The sequence below is a fragment of the Aethalodelphis obliquidens genome, unplaced genomic scaffold, assembly GCF_003676395.1.
Source record: "Aethalodelphis obliquidens isolate GAN/ISIS:26980383/991018 unplaced genomic scaffold, ASM367639v1 scaffold43, whole genome shotgun sequence".
In the NCBI taxonomy this organism is placed as follows: Eukaryota; Metazoa; Chordata; class Mammalia; order Artiodactyla; family Delphinidae; genus Aethalodelphis; species Aethalodelphis obliquidens.
Genome location: NW_020837987.1, coordinates 16633280 through 16649430, shown reverse-complemented (window position 1 = coordinate 16649430; position 16151 = coordinate 16633280). Strand labels below are relative to the sequence as shown.

Genomic DNA, 16151 nt, shown 5'->3' with positions numbered 1-16151 from the left:
TCTGCTCACTTCATGCAGGATCGGTGGTGGTTCCAAAACGAAGTAGCCACCAAACCATAATACAGCAAACACTTTAAATACCGAGTTCTCTAGCTCTACCCTTGTGCTCCTGATTCAGGAGTTCTTGGAAGTAGAGTAGACCTGTATTATGTGGGATGTAGGCACATCCACATTTACAATACTCATGAAACAGGAAGAGGTGATGAGCAGACAGTTGTAAGAATTATTGTTAAGACTCATTTATCATATCCTTTATTCTCATATCAACAAACAGCTGGATTTGAATTTTGTAAAAGCCACAGCAAACCACATTCCCTTTAACTTTTTATTTTGAAATAATCACAGATGTACAGGAAGGTACAAAGATAGTAGAGGCATCACCTAGTTTCCTCTGATAGTTACATCTTACACAAATATAGTACAGTATCACTCTGTGGACACAGTAAACGAATTTGCAACCAAAATCGCTGAGAAAATGTTTCTGCCCAAAAGCCATCACTGTCCTGGAGATTCCTGTAAAGATGAAGACGAAGGAGTTGGCTACAGGCAACCTGACCATCGAATCTGTGGACCCTAACCTTCACCTAGAGAAGGAAAGCAAGATATAATGGTAAAGAAGAGAGAAGTTCTCCAGGAATCTAATCATAGTCTGTGATAAGAAGACCATTTCTATTGCCAAAAAAACCTGGAGGATCTGTTAGCTCCCAATGACTGACATATTTCTTCTGGGGGATGCTGCAGGAGAACCTGAAGCAATGGTTATATTTATCATTTCAACTGAAATTCAATATTCTCCACTTACCATTAGTTCTCACTGAGAAATATTTACTTAAGTTTTACTTTCATTAAGAGCCTTCTAAGAGTTGAATATGTAACTCTGAAAAACCTTTACAATGTAAGAATCACTGCTAGGAAGCTCAGTAACATCTGCATTCTTCACAAATCTTGGAGATGGAAACTACTACTATTTTTATTCTAAAGAGGAAGAAAACTTAAGCACAGGGAGTTCAGTGATTTCAATAAATTCACACATTGGTGAGCAGCAGATATGGGGACTTCAACTTAGTGGAGACGGTAACAAAGTATAGTATTTAACCATCATGATATACTGAAGAAGTTTAGCTACGTTCTTCCAATAATCTAGACCTATATTTAGTTGTTTTTGTAACTTGTCAGCATGTTTTAGATTAGTGGTATGTTATTTTGTAGTTTTGGCCATGACAAGTTTCCATTTGAGTAAAGATTTTTCTATATGCCAATACCAATTATGCATCAAGCTTTTGAGATCTTAATAAAATGCAGATGCTCTGACTGCAACACAGAATAACAGGAACCTGGCCCATGACCAATTCGGATTTAATGACTGTAAGACTGCGCCAACATTAGTATGGTAACAGAGAGGCTCTTTATGCCATGAACAAAACGGGGTGGCACCTATCACTGGAATTGAACAATTGCATGATATCCTAAAGTGTGGTACATAAAACACCACAATACAATAAATACCCTACAATACAATAATACCCTAAAGTGTGGTACAATAAAACACTACAGTAGGGCTGCAGGATACAAGGTTAATGTATATATACCACCAATGAACAAGTGCAATTGAAAATTAAAAACAAAAACCAAAAATAAAGGAAAGAAAATTTAAAACAAATCACTTTTTACATTAGGACCGAAATTTTTAAAAAGTTCCTTTACAGGTGTAAAGTTCCTTTACAGGTGTGTTTCATCATGGCAGCACATGAGAGGTCTGTGATGAAGATATAACATCATTAACAGATTTTGAACCTCAGATTAAAAGTCACTAAAAATGGAGCCTTATCAAGAAATCTAAGAATAAAAACATTTCATAACTTGGTAAGTGGGCCTTTTCAAACATCCTTGATCCTTTGACCCCCCCCGCCACCATCTCATGAATTTTAGATGATTTTAACTTTTAATTACTCTGCAGAGTGTAACATGATTTGACTAATCTTCAAGAAGGACTAGACTTAGTTCTCCCTACTAATAATTCCCTGATGCACGGTACATTCTGAAACCTGCTTAAACAATTTACCTCACTCATTATATTTGTAAAGGTTTTCTCCATTATGAAATCTTTGGTGGTCCTGAGGCCAGGTCATTTCTTGAAGGCCTTAATATATTCTCCTGTAAGGTTTCTTTCCAGTATAAATTCTCTCATCACTCCAAACATATGAACATTTAATAAAAGCCTTACCACACACTTTACATCTGTATCTTCACTCCATGTATATTCTGGTGTCTGTTGAGACTTGAGTACTGCTTAAAGGCTTTGCCACACTCGTGACACTTGTAAGGTTTCTCCCCAGTATGAATTCTCTGATGAACTGTAAGGCTTGAATTCTGACTGAAGGCCTTGCCACATACATGACATTTATATGGTTTCTCTCCAGTATGAACTTTCTTATGTTGAGTAAGGTTTGAGCTCCCAGTGAAGGCTTTGCCACACTCATGACATTTGTAAGGTTTCTCTCCAGTATGGATTCTCTCATGGCCCCAAAGGTGTGAACGTGTGGTGAAATCCTTACCACACTCCTGACATTTATAAGGTTTCTCTCCAGTATGGATTCTCTTATGTTGAGCAAGATTTGAATGCTCAGAAAACGCTTTGCCACACTCATTACATCTGTAAGGTTTCTCTCCAGTATGAATTCGCTCATGACCCCAAAGGTGTGAACGTATCATAAAGTCCTTACCACATACGTTACATTTATATGGTTTCTCCCCAGTATGAATTCTCTGATGCCTTGTGAGGTTTGAGAGTCTGTTAAAGGTTTTGCCACACTCACTACATTTGTAAGGTCTCTGTTCAGAATGAATTCTTTGATGATTAGCTAAGACTGAGCAATGGCTAAAAGCCTTCCCACAGTCATTACATTTGTAGGGCTTTTCTCTAATATGTGTTTTCTGGTGTTGTGTAAGCAATGAAGGATGCGTTAAAACCTTCCCATTTTTATTACAAATGTTGGTTTTGACACTAGCAGGAATTATTTGAAGTGGTGAAACTGAGGAACAGTTTTTGATAGACTTCTCGACGTGATTACATTCGTAAATCTTCTCCTCAGTTTGAAAAATCTGCAGTTCAGCCAAATGTGAATGAAGGCTTAATCCAAGCCTAGTTTCCAAACATTTCAAACACTTGTTTCCTGAACAGCCTACGTTACTTTTTAGTTCCTTATTCCTCATATATGACTTGTAATACTTGTAATATTGAGACATACTTCTTACAGAAACATTCTGCTTTAAAGGAAAACTATTCCAGGATTTATGATGTTGTTGATCTCTACTACCAGTGAGATTTTTGCAAGGGGTTGTAGTCACTCCTTTGTAACTTTCTTCTTCATGTTCCCACTGATTCGCAAACTTGTGCATATTTTGCTGGACTTCACTGAAATCAAAATCATCAAAATCATGACTTACAAGTCTTTCAAAAGCCAATGTCTGAAATAAGTCTCCATTATTAATGTCCTCTTTTGGTGATAATTCTTTGATCACACATCTGGTAGACATATCTGTAAGATATAAGGCTTCCTTTTAACCAGATTGGAAGATAGATATTTTATGCTGAAAAATATAATATTACACCAAAGGTAAAACTCACAATTAACAGACTTATCAAGCTTTACAACCATGGTCTGCAAATGTTTAGGAACACAAATGAATAAGATTCCTCTAAAAAGAAAGGGTGATTACATGCAATTCAAATTATTTTCAGGAAAGCCTATTTTCAAATGCTCTGTTATCAAAAGTTACAATAACCTTGAAAGAAAAGGAATTTCCCCACAGGCACCCCAAAGCACACACCAACTCATGGGAGGCATACAACTGTCTAACATTTGAAAAATAAAAGATATTAAAAATAATCACTGGGGTCCAGTGGTTAAGACTTCACGCTCCCAATGCAGGGGGCACAGGTTCAATCCCTGGTAGGGGAACTAAGATCCCACATGTTGCATGGCGGGAGGAAGGGAGGGAGGGAGGGAGGGAGAGAGGGAGGAAGGAAAGAAGGAAGGAAGGGAGGGAGGAAGGAAGGGAGGAAGGGAGGGAGGAAAAGTTTCTTAAGAAAATTAATATTAAAAAAAACACTACTGAATACTTGTATACAACACTAAAACAACACTGTAAGAATAGCAAAACATTATTTTGAATACTTGTTATACAACTATACCCATGAAAAACAGGCATACTGCAACATAACGATTAGTTCACTGTGCTTATATTACATAACATATGCTAAATATTAATTATCTGTTAATCAAAATAAACAGTAACAAACATTTTAGTAATGTGAGACAAATCCAGCCATAAATCATAAATAATAAGCATTTACATTTGTTAAATACACACACACACAGACACACACACAGTGTATGTCGAATTCTAAAGAATTCACCTATAAGACTAAAAGAAAGAACGTATTTCAGAAGGAGCACACAATATGAGAACTGGAAAATATGTTAAAAATCACTGATTTTGAAATAAAAGGTCCAGGTAAATATGTAATATTACAGAAATTAATGGGGAAATGTGACAACAAAACTGACAAAGCAGGGAACGCCAAGTGTACTTCTCTGTACAAAACAAGAAATGAACTCACAAAAACTGTCAGAATCAACTTTATAAGAACTCTGGAAATTAATCAAAGGATTCCAGCTACCAGGAACACTCTTAACCAAGAAAAAGGCAGCTGTTTTTTCTTACCTTGACCCATCCCTGTTCTTCAGCTAGGCAGTGGTCTTGAAGATGAGAGCCCACAGGCTGGTACAGGTTTCCAGAACCAGAGGTGACAGGACAGACCTTATAAAGAATTTCAACTGGTTGGGTTTTGGTTTTTTGGTTTTGTTTTTCTTGTTTTGATCTGCATGATGGATACCTAAAGGACTGGCTCAAAGTACTTGCAAAACTATACCTAGGTGGAACTGCTAACCTGAGGGCTTGGTCAAAAACATTTAAAGGTAAATATACTAGCCACTGCCACCTAGGGCAAGGGATAACAACTTGGGCAAACAATGGACAAATCGAAAACCCTGAGAAAAATGTAGGGAGTGAGTTGTACTGGGAATTAAGGCCTTTGAAAATCTCCCACATATTCCAGGGAATCTAGATAGATTTGGGCATGCCTAGGACTGGCAATATAAGAAAAGACCTGAGAAGCTCCTAAGCCCTCATGTCCAGCTGAACATCAGATTTTCTGCAAGAAGTGAATGCTAAGGCAGAGTTGTAAACTCCTTGCCTGAGTGTTTAAGGAATTCTCCAACACAAAGAGCTCATCTACAAAGAATATAAGGTGGTTTTGTTTTGGTTTTGGTTCCAGGTGTTTAAGGAAATCTGTCAAATCACTAATTGACCAATAAGTCAACAAAGACTTCAGTGGCCACACACAGCAATGAAAACACATCACACAAAATTAGTTGAGAGAAATAAAGACAAAACAGCAGTCACAAGAAACAACAACAAAATCCAGGGGGGTGAGCATGGGGGGAGGAGTGGATTATGATTTCCAAGGTTTCAACATACTCAAAATATCCCATTTGTTAAACAAAAGGTTACAAAGCAGGCAAAGTAACAATAAAGTATCAATATAACCCATACAGAAAAATGAATAAATAAATAGCATAAATTGTCCATAATGGAGCCTAAACTTTGGACTTAATCAACAAACACTTTAAATCAACTAATTAAGCTAAAGGGAATGATGGACACAGAATTAATGAAAGTAAGGAAAACAGTGTTTAAACAAATAGAGAATATCAATAAAATGATAGAGCTTATAAAAAGAAACTAAACAGAAATTCTGGGGCTGAAAGGTAAATTTATCAAAATGAAAAATTTCCTAGAGAGGTTCAGCACCAGATTTGATTAGGCAAAAGGGAGTATCAGCAAACTTATAGGTAGATCAGTCAGAATTACCTAGTCTAAGGAGTAGAAATTTAAAAAGACTGAATATAAATGAACAGAGCCTAGGAGACCTGTAGATACCATCAGTGGACGAACATACGAATAATGGGAGTCCCAAAGAGAAGGAGAAAGAAGGCAGAAAGAATATCAGAATATGGTCAAATATTTCTTAAATGTGAGTAAAGACATGAACCTACAAATCTAAAAACTGAATGAACCGCATGTAGGAAAACTCAAAGAGAATCACACGATAACAAATTATAATCAAACTGTTAAAAGACAAAGGGAAAGAGAGAATCTTAAAAGCAGCAAGGGAGAAGGCAGGTATTTGTCATATACAAAAGATCCTCAGTAAGATTAAAAGCTGATTTCTTGCCAAAACCATGGAGTCCAGAAACAGTGGATGATGTATTTGAAGTGTTGACAGAGGAAAAAAAACTGTCAGCCAATTCTACCTCTAGAAAAACTGTCTTTTAAAAATGAGGGAGAAATTATGACTTCCAAGATAAACAAAAGTTGATGGATTTTCTTATGACTAGATGCCCTATAATAAATAAAAGAGAGAACACTTCTTTTTTTTCCTTTTCCATTATGGTTAATTACAGGATATTGAATATAGTGCCCTGTGCTATACAGTAGGACCTTGTTGTTTATCCATTCTATATATAATAGTTTGCATCTGCTAATCCCAAACTCCCAATCCATCCATCCCCTACCTCTCCTCCCCCTTGGCAACCACAAGTCTGAAAAGAGAGAACATTTCTTAATTCATTCTATGAGGCCAGCATTATTCTGATACCAAAGCCAGACAAAAACAGCTCAAGAAAAGAAACTACAGACCAACATATTTTATGAATATAGATGAAAAATCCTCAACAAAATACTAGCCAATTGAATACATAGCATATTAAGATTATACAACATAAAAAAGGCGGCCTTGTTCCAAGAATTCAAGGGTAGTTGGTTCAACATATGGAAATCTATCAATATAATAGCCCACATCAATAGTAGGAAGGGGGGGGAACCTACATAATCATCTCATTGTATGCAGAATAGATATTTGAAAAAAATCCAGAAACCGTCATGATGAAAACAGTCAGCATACAGAAAGTGAACTTCCTCAACCTGATAAAGATCATTTATGAAAAACTCACAGCTAATATCATACACAGTCAATGATGAAATAATAAAAGCTTTCCACCTAAAATAAGAAATAAGACGTGTTGCCCACTTTCACCACTGCTATCCAGCTATTCAATGTTGTACTGGAAGGTCTACCCAGAGCAATTAGGCAAGAAAAAGAAATTAAAAGTATATAAATTGGAGAATAAAAAGGAAAATTATCTCCATGAGCAGATGACACAATCCTGTATAACGAAAATTCCATAAAATACACACACACACACAAACAAGACCTACTAGTCTTATAAGCGATGTCAGCCAAGTTGCAGGATACAGTATCTACATGTGAAAATCAGCTGTGTTTCTATACATCAACAATGAACAATTGGAAAAAAATTTTTTTAATAATTCCACTTACAATAATATCCAAAGAATAAAATACCTAAGAATGAATTTAAGCAAGGAGATGAAAGACATATAGACTGAAAACTACAAAACATTGCTGATATAGATAACTAATAAGGACCTACTGTATAGCACAGGGAACTCTACTCAATACTCTGTAATGGTCTATACGGGAAAAGAATCTAAAAAAGAGTGGATATCTGTATATGTGTAACAGATTCACTTTGCTGTACGTCTGAAACTAACACAACACTGTAAATCAACTATACTCCAATAAAAATTAAAAAAAAACATTGTTGATAGAAATTAAAGAAGACCTAAATAAATGGGAAGACACTCCATATTTATGATACTATTTACCAACATGGTCTATAGATTCTATGTAAACACTATCAAAATTCCAAGAACATTTTCTGGAAAAATGGAAAAGATGATGAAATTCATACAGAACCGCAAAGGGCCCTGAACAGTCAAGACAGTATTGCAAAAGATATGATATACACAGAATAGATAAATCCACAGAGACAGAATGCAGACTGGTAGTTGCCAGGGACTGGGGACAGAGGAAAATGTTGAGAAACTGCCTAGCAGGGAATGAATGCTAATCATACTTTTTTGAACAATAAACAATGGCATACACATGCAATGAACACTGTTGCAAGAACAACAGTTTGGCCAACGGTCTCACTGATATGTGGTTATGAACTTGCAATTTTCTCCCTAGAATAAATCCCTGTACCTGAGACAACCCCAAATCCAACAGGATGATCGTTAGTATACTTAATCAACATTGCCACACTGCCCTTCGGAGACACTTTTGTGATGATCCACAAAACCCAGAAGGACAACTGGAACCATGTGTGCCACGCTCTCATGATACTTTCTACCTCGGCATCCTGGAACATGCTGACCACTCTACTCAGTTACTTCAGAGGGCACTTGCCCATGAAGCAGGATGATACTGTAACACCTAGATCAAAGCATTCTCCACTCAGAATTTTACCCAGTGAAACTCCTCGTGGGAGAGTTCACTAGAGCTTCTCCAGCACCTAAGGGTGGGTTATCACAGCAGAAAACAGAGAATAACATTTCGGACACCAAGTAGGTGTATTTCAGAAGCAAGTTTCAGAGGTAAAATCACACACACTCAAAAAAACATGGAAATCAGGTACAGCCCAAGTTTTTCCACATTTGCATACTAAGCAGGCACTGCAAGAGAGAGAAAAATAAAAGATACGAGAGTAAAGCAAGGGATTCAGATTTTGTGGGATGTTGAAATGGGCCCTGGGGTCTGCCTACAAACCCCAAAATGTGCCTGAGATATGCCCCCCCCGAAGGACTGGGGATCAAAGAAAGGTTCTCTCTGCCCACTGTCTTTACAATACTGCTGAGGAACAATCTCAAAAGATTCATGCCAGTGCCATGATACATGCTCCTAAAGGCAAAAGCAGAAACGAAGAAACGTCTGAGGCACCTGAAGGGGCACAGAGGGCTTGAGGCAGGCCCCTGTACTCGCCTGGGGCCCCAGATGCAGTGGATGAGCAGCCCGTGTCCCCCATCCCCAAAAGAAGGTCTCTCACGTATGTGAAATGGGGATGGAAGCTAGAGAAGGAGAGGAGCCGGGACAAGGGAGACCTCAGCTTGATGTGTGTGGACTGAGAACTGAGTCTAGAATGAGAGGCTGGTCCCCCAAAGTCCAAATACAAAAACAGTCACAGACGGCAGGTAACAGAAAGTTGTGAGTCAGGATAAAGACTTTGCCTTTGTCTTTGCAATGAGATGGAATACCACTGGGACGGGAGGAAACTTTTAAGACACATGAATAAGAGGAGGGGAAGTACAATTTCCTTCGAGAGCTCACAGCAATAAACTTCTGTCTTCCCAAAGACCTCTCACACTTAGGAAGAATTTCCTAAAAAACGTTTGATGAAGTAGCCACCTCTTTGCCGTCTGAGTTCTTCCGTAGGTTCGTATCGTTGATACATTCCCGCCCACCTCATTTTTTTTTTTCCTCTCTATTTTCACCTCACTCTTCAGAGGCCAGGGCTCTCTCCCCTGCTCCAAGATGAAAATAATATTCACCTCAGAAAGACAGACTCCTGCTTACATGAAAAAAGGTGAATGATGTGCTGTGCCTTTTCCATAATACAATTCCAGCCCTTTGCCCAGCTGAAAAGGACAATACAGATGGGATAGAATAGTATTTCACAAATTTGTTCAATGACGATCTTCTTCCAAATGCTTACAGAATATTTTAAATATACAGATATGTAGCTTTCTTCCAAGAACTACTAAACCAATAGTACAGAAGTAAAAGCGGGCAGATAGCTTAAGATTTAGCCGTAAGATTTTGTGCTTACTCAACTTCCAGAACCACCACCACCTGGCATGTCGTGGACAGATCAGCTGAAGAAAGAGGAGGTTGAAATTCCAGACACTCCATTATAAGGCCTCTCATTTCTGAATCAACATGGCTTCAGCCGTAGGTGAACAAGGCAGGGGTTCCCAAGAGACTCAAGATAAATGCAAAGACACCCGAGGGCAGATCCCAATTTCTGGAGGGAAACTATCCTCACCCAGGGAGACCAGGTTCCTGTAGTTCTCCAACATCACGTCCCTGTACAAGGCCCTCTGAGCAGGGTCCAGGCATTCCCACTCCTCCTGAGAGAATTCTATGGCCACATCCCTGAATGTCAACAGTGCCTGAAATGAAAACACATTTCACCAAGAGGCCATCAGGAGAGTCCTTATCTTCACACAAAATGAGAAGAGGAGAGAGGCGCCAGCGCCAATTAGATAGAAGTGAGTGTTCTGATAGTGCCACAAAGAGAATCTTGAACAATATATCCCTAATTTTGCTTTATTACACTGTTCTATCAGAGGATGTCAAATCTACTAAATTACTGAGGAATTTAAAATTGCATGCAAAAAAAGTATATATATATATATATGTGTATATACATATATATACACACACAAATGAAAAAAATTCAACAAAGCGTTGTCTATACACAGGTTCCAGACATTATACACCAAATGATAACTAACTTCCAGATGAGGTACAGTAATGTCTTTAGGGATGACAAAGTCCACAGTAGCTTTAAAGAAAGGTGAGAACTGAAAAAATGGGATAATGATAATTACAGTAACAACCAAAAGTTACCATACAGTAAGCATTACTCCAAATGTTTTATAAGTATTAACTCATATAACAACATAGCATCCAATTTATTCCCACCTTACAGAGGACCCAACTCTGTTATTCAACAGCTAATAAATGGCAGCCTTCACCTGAACCAGGTGGTCCAGCTTTAGAACAGAACCTACAGCATCATACATTTAAGTATCAGATATGACATTAAAAGTACGATGACACAGTTGTTTCCTAACTGAGAAAACCTGAAACAAGTTCAAGGCTGAAAACACAGAACTGGCTGAAAGGTCAATACATATACACGTACACACACATGCGTACATTCAATGAGCACTGTCCTTACTGCTCTTAACTCATTAACATGGCACGGTAGGAGAAAACTTAAGGACATGGAAAGCATGTAAGACACACTTCCAAAGTTAAAATAAATATAAGACTTATTAATGAAATGATGGTGTTGTTTAGACACACCATGGGTTCCTGCTCACATACACAAGTGGGTCCACTATAAACATACACACCAAAATGAACTGAAATAAAAGTGGTAGTGTCTAAAATGACATTTTTAAAATACATCTTCATTTTCTATTATTTTTTACTTGTGTATTTCAGCATTTTTGGTACAATGAACATGTATAAATTGTACTAAATTTAATTAAGATTGTCAACATTATTCTATAGTAGCCTGGTTATTAAAAAACACTACAAAAATTGAGAAAAAATACATTAGAAAACTTAACTTTGATCTCTATAAATACATAGAGTGTGTAAAAATACAGAAGAGAATCTGTGTGGCGATGAGAGAAGATTGAAGGAAGGCCGTGGGGCGAGTCTGAGCAAACCCGTCAGGCAGGATACTTGAGAGTGAGAGATTATCAAGTCCAAATGGCATTTCAGGACAGAGAGGACTGAACAGTAAACTAAGAATATGATTTTACCTGAGAAAGAGTCATTCCTGACTCCTTGTCCTTTCCTCTTCTTCCTCTTCAGGGCTTCTTTCTCAGGCAAGGTGAGTCCTGAGATGTCAGTCCTGAGTGTCAAAAGATGTTGTTTAATGCTTGGAATCGACACACCCCCTTCCTGTACCACAACCACACACAGGGAGGACCTCAGCATGTGGAATAGACGGTCCTCTGCTGTAAGGCTTTTGACCCCTTTCTTCAGAACTCACTCCCCTCCTGGTTAAGCCACACACAAGCTGCAGCAGTGGGGACCTAGGAAGGACTGACCCTCCCCTTCAGGTCAGAGACCCAGTCCTGACCGAAGGCCATGCAGAAGACAGCACCCCCTCCACCCCTCTAGTTTAAGGGCCGGTCTCAGTCCTCAGAAACAGATGAGCCACAGCCCTAGTGCTCAGGGCTGGATACAGATTCGATCACCTGAGGCCACTTAGTCAGCCATGACCTAGAAGAAAACTCTACGGGAACTGGGCACAAAAGAGGTATCTGAAAATGGCTCAGCAATCTAATGGCAAGTCAGGGTTGAGCATCATTCAGAGGGGTCAACTCCAGCACACCCCCCACTCTGTGGCCCTGCTCTCTCCTCGGGCCCTGCCCCCTGTATCTGGATAGTGGAAGGGGAAAGAGCGGAGAGAAACACACAGAGCAGGCATTACAGGCTAGGGCGGGGGGAGGAGTGTGGCTGCAAAGTTAAATGAGAGACTCAGAAAAGGCCCCACTGAGAATGGGGGCGGGCGTGTCATCAGAACAAAGATCTGGAGGAGGAGGTCCGCCATGTGCATTTGAGGGGTCAAAGAGTTCTAGGAATCCCTGACTGACTAGCTCTAGGTGACCCTGACTCCGGGAAAAGCAGAGACATCTGTGTGGCTCAATCTCAGTGAGAAGGGAGGAAACAAGCAGGAGACGATGTCACACGAGTACTGCAGGAAGCAGATCAGCAAGGCCCGTGGTCTTCAGACATTCTTCTACCCCATCCCAAGTGAATTTTGGAAACTATGTATTGTCTCATCCACCTTAACATCTAATTCTTTTGTATCTCAAGTTAAAACACATATGAATAATGTAATATCCTGTATATTTGAAAAGCAGCCAAGATGGTCACACTGGCCCCAGGAGGTATGCCACAGCTCTTAACGGAAATGTGCAGGGCTGTAGGGTCCAGGAGCTAATGTCTGCACAGTGTGGCAAGAAGATGCCTGTGAGACGCGCCAGCAGGGACGTGAAGGGTACCGCTGGACAACAGGAGTCTGGAGTTCAGGGCTGAGGTCTGAGAAGGAGATGTGGAACTGGGAGATGTCAGGGTGTCTAGAGCCATAAGATAGGATGATATGGAAAGTCACCGAGTGCGGCCAGAGAAAAGGTCCCAGATGGAGCTTGGGGCCCTGCCCCCATCAGCGACCAGGGGTTGAGGCAAAACCAGGAGAAGAAAATGAAAAGTGAACAAGGAGAAAAGAAAATTGAAACAGATGGCCAGACTTAAAATGATAGTTTAAGTTTATCTTTAAATACTGGGATGTCCTGCAAGCCATGAGAAAGAAAAGAAAAAAGTGTTTAACGGAAGAGGGAGTGATCAACAGTTGCTGACAGGACAAGACAAAGACTATGAATTAACCAGTGGGTTTAGAAACAGGGAGGACATTACAGCCTCTGACAAGGAAAGTGGATGGTAGATGGGAAAGCTTGATTGGATGGGGTTCCAGCAACAGCTGGCAGCAAAAGCTGATGAACTGTGTTTGACAAATGGTGCCATGATGTCCTCTTGCTTGAGGACTAATCACTGTTTGTCTTGAGAACATGTACATAAGGGGTTGTGTCTGCTTGGCTATAAAAAAGGGTGAGGTTTCTTTCTGCCATAGCAATCTTTTTGGTGGCGTCCCTGTGATGCGGGTATATGTCCAGAAGTGCAATTGCTGGATCACACGGTAATTCTATGTTTAATTTTTTGAGGAAATTACCACTGTTTTCCACAGCTTCTATATCATTTTATCCTTGTAAACAATGCACAAAGGTTTCAATTCTCCACATTCTCTCCAATACTTGTTATTTTCAGTTTCTTTTGATAACAGCCATCCCAATGGGTGTGAAGTAGTATCTCACTGTGGTTTTGACTTGCATTTCCCCTACGATTGGTGATATTGGGCATCTTTTCATGAGCTTATTGGCCATCTGTATATCTTCTTTGGAGAAATGTCTATTCAAGTGTTTTGCCTCTTTTTCAACTTTGTTTTTCAGTGGTAGTTCTTTATATATTCTAGATAATAATTCTTTATCAGATATATGATTTGCAAAATTTTCCTCTTATTCTGTGGGTCGCCTTTTCACTCTGTCGATAGTGTTCTTTGATGCACAAAGTTTTTTTATTTTGATGAGGCCCATTTAACTATTTTTTCCTTTGTTGCCTGTGCTCTCTGGTGTCACATCCAGGAGCCTGGATTTTGTCCCAAAGGCAATGGGAAGCCAGCAGAGGGGTTAATGCCAGGTACTGAAATGGTCTAACTTCAGATTTACTTCCGATGTAGAGACAGAACTCTGAGACAGACTCTGTCTCTGAGCCCTGTATCTTTCCTAGTAGTTTTCATCATTGTTGTTGGCCTGGCACTCTTTTAAACTTATAATTACAATGGTTACCCTCTTGCAGAAAAATGCCACATAGATATCCATACAATATTGTCAATCATTTTAGGGATCGCTGTCATTCAGCAATCCTGATCTTGTTCATCAACTGTGTTGTAGGTAGGTTCACAGAGGCCCAGAAGGGAAGTTACCTTGAGAACATCTGAGCTGAGTGAGAACTGCATGTCACTGAATTTTGAAAGGGTGGCCTAGAAGAGACAGTGAGCAGTTTGTCCTTATCATCTCATTCCCCTTTGAAAAATTCCAGGATCATGTTTAATACACCTGAGCAAAAGACACCTCTTTTGTGGTTTTAATCACATTGATCCCAAGCATTTACTCCCTCTTTTGCAGAAAATCACAGTGAAACACTGAAGAAATATAAAATGATGAACACAGATTTTGGTGCTGAAACTTTTAAAGAGGGTTAGCTATGGAAATAGGATCAGTGCAAATTTCTTTACCATGAACAAATGGGCTGTTAGAACAAAGTTTCAAGTCGACCTAGCCCATCCCTCATTATTTTCACAGAATGGACAAAAGGGACTTGAGCAGAACATCTACTTTGTATCTCACAGCTCACTAATTCAATAAATCACACAAAGGGGACAAAAGGGGCTGCTGAATATTAGACTAACTCAGTAAACTAAGTTCTAACCATTAAGATGCTATACACCCTTACCAAGTATATATTGAAACAGTCTAAAATTATTTACTAAGTACTACACAATGTTCCAGCATATGACAAAGGGTAGAAAGAATGCAGTCTTTATAATCTGAACTAGACACAATATATTCAAAAGGGAAAACAATTTGGGACTATTTTTTTTTTAATCTAATGACTTCTGGGGTCAAAAATTTTTTTTTAATTGAGACTACCTAATATTTAGAATAGAATGATGACAGCTGGTTATCACATGTCACCGAAGCTTATTTCAGAAGCTGATGATAATTTACAGAGAAAGGGGAATTCGGTATACTATTTACCTCAATATGCTTTTAAAAAAAATGAATTAAATGTAAGAGGGGTGCAAAAATGTATGTGTCCATTTAAAAGAAGAAAAAGCAACGGTTTTAATATTCCCTTAAAAAGCACCACGTAGTGACGGATTCAGTAATTTCTTGTCCCGGCTCACCTCCCTCACACCATTCCGAGCAAAGATGGCAACGCACCACTCACAGACAAGTCTCCCCTCGTTGTCAGAGTAAAGGGCTGCAAATGGAAGCTACACTGTGAGGCGAATAATTATAAAACGCACAAGCCTTATAAACAGGAGTTTTGCAACTCTCATTCTCATCTGTAAAATTAAAACAATTAAGCAAATTTTAAACTAAATATATTACAAAGCCACAAGTCAATATATCACACCTTAGCCATATCCCATCAAGTCACCACTCACGCAAAATCAGGTTCCCCTTCTTTCACTCTACTCTGTATTTCTGTTAATCTGTTTATGTCTCCCTTTCCTTGTTTCTCTCCACCGTTCTCCTTTTCTGTGTTTCCTCTCTCACTCCCGCTGCTCTTTCTCCCCTTTTCTCTATTCCTTTCCTTACACTTGTTTTGCACAAGGCTTGAAACCTATTTCAACTTCAGTTTCTCCTTCTCCCCAGTCTGTTCCCAATCTCTATATATGTCTGCCTTTTTCTCCCTGCATTTCTGTGTTCCCTCTGCTCTCCATCACATTGTCTTTCCTATTACACCCCCTCTGCCCCGCCTCACTGCATCCCTAGCTGGCTAGGTTCTCTCAGCGCTGTTTCTCACTCTGCCAACCCTAAGCCCTCGTTCTGTCCCTCCACTCAGCTCCCCCAACTGTTTTTCTCCTAACCACTCTGTCTGAAGTGCCTTGACCTTCGTGGCTGGAGCTCCTACCTTTCCTCTGTGTTTCTATTTTCTTTTCTCCTCTTGCTACTTTGCCGAGTTATTCCCTTTCACTTTGTCTCTCTTCAAGTCCTTCCCAGATCGTCTATTTTTG

The 16151-nt window shown here is 39.3% G+C and overlaps 2 protein-coding genes across 3 annotated transcripts; both read right to left on the bottom strand.

Moving 5' to 3' along the window:
* Positions 1-474: 474 nt before the first annotated feature.
* ZNF761 (zinc finger protein 761) lies at positions 475-11636 on the bottom strand. 2 transcript variants are annotated; one of them, XM_027079250.1, is made up of 4 exons: positions 11545-11636; positions 10029-10155; positions 4729-4824; positions 3449-3539 (listed from the first exon to the last, which is right to left on the bottom strand). In XM_027079250.1, exons 1-3 carry the CDS (start codon positions 11557-11559, stop codon positions 4748-4750), a joined length of 219 nt encoding a protein of 72 aa, XP_026935051.1. In that variant the 5' UTR covers positions 11560-11636; the 3' UTR covers positions 3449-3539; positions 4729-4747. The 2 variants fall into 2 exon arrangements, with proteins under 2 accessions (XP_026935052.1, XP_026935051.1); XM_027079251.1 differs by lacking the exons at positions 3449-3539; positions 4729-4824 and adding an exon at positions 475-584.
* Positions 1340-13675, bottom strand: LOC113605703 (zinc finger protein 677). The gene is made up of 2 exons (XM_027079243.1): positions 11545-13675; positions 1340-3539 (listed from the first exon to the last, which is right to left on the bottom strand). The coding sequence occupies exons 1-2, from the start codon at positions 11720-11722 to the stop codon at positions 2233-2235; spliced, it is 1485 nt and encodes a 494-aa protein (XP_026935044.1). The 5' UTR covers positions 11723-13675; the 3' UTR covers positions 1340-2232.
* Between the last annotated feature and the right edge of the window lie 2476 nt (positions 13676-16151).

Bases quoted from the DNA above. Each gene is read 5' to 3' on its own strand.
- ZNF761 (XM_027079250.1), bottom strand. The intron at 4,825-10,028 runs GTGAGGATAGTT...ATTCTTTATAAG, and splicing joins CAGGAACCTGGTCTCCCTGG to GTCTGTCCTGTCACCTCTGG.
- LOC113605703 (XM_027079243.1), bottom strand. From the start codon at position 11,722: ATGCTGAGGTCCTCCCTGTGTGTGGTTGTGGTACAGGAAGGGGGTGTG. The intron at 3,540-11,544 runs GTAAAATCATAT...TATATCTTACAG, and splicing joins CAGGAATGACTCTTTCTCAG to ATATGTCTACCAGATGTGTG.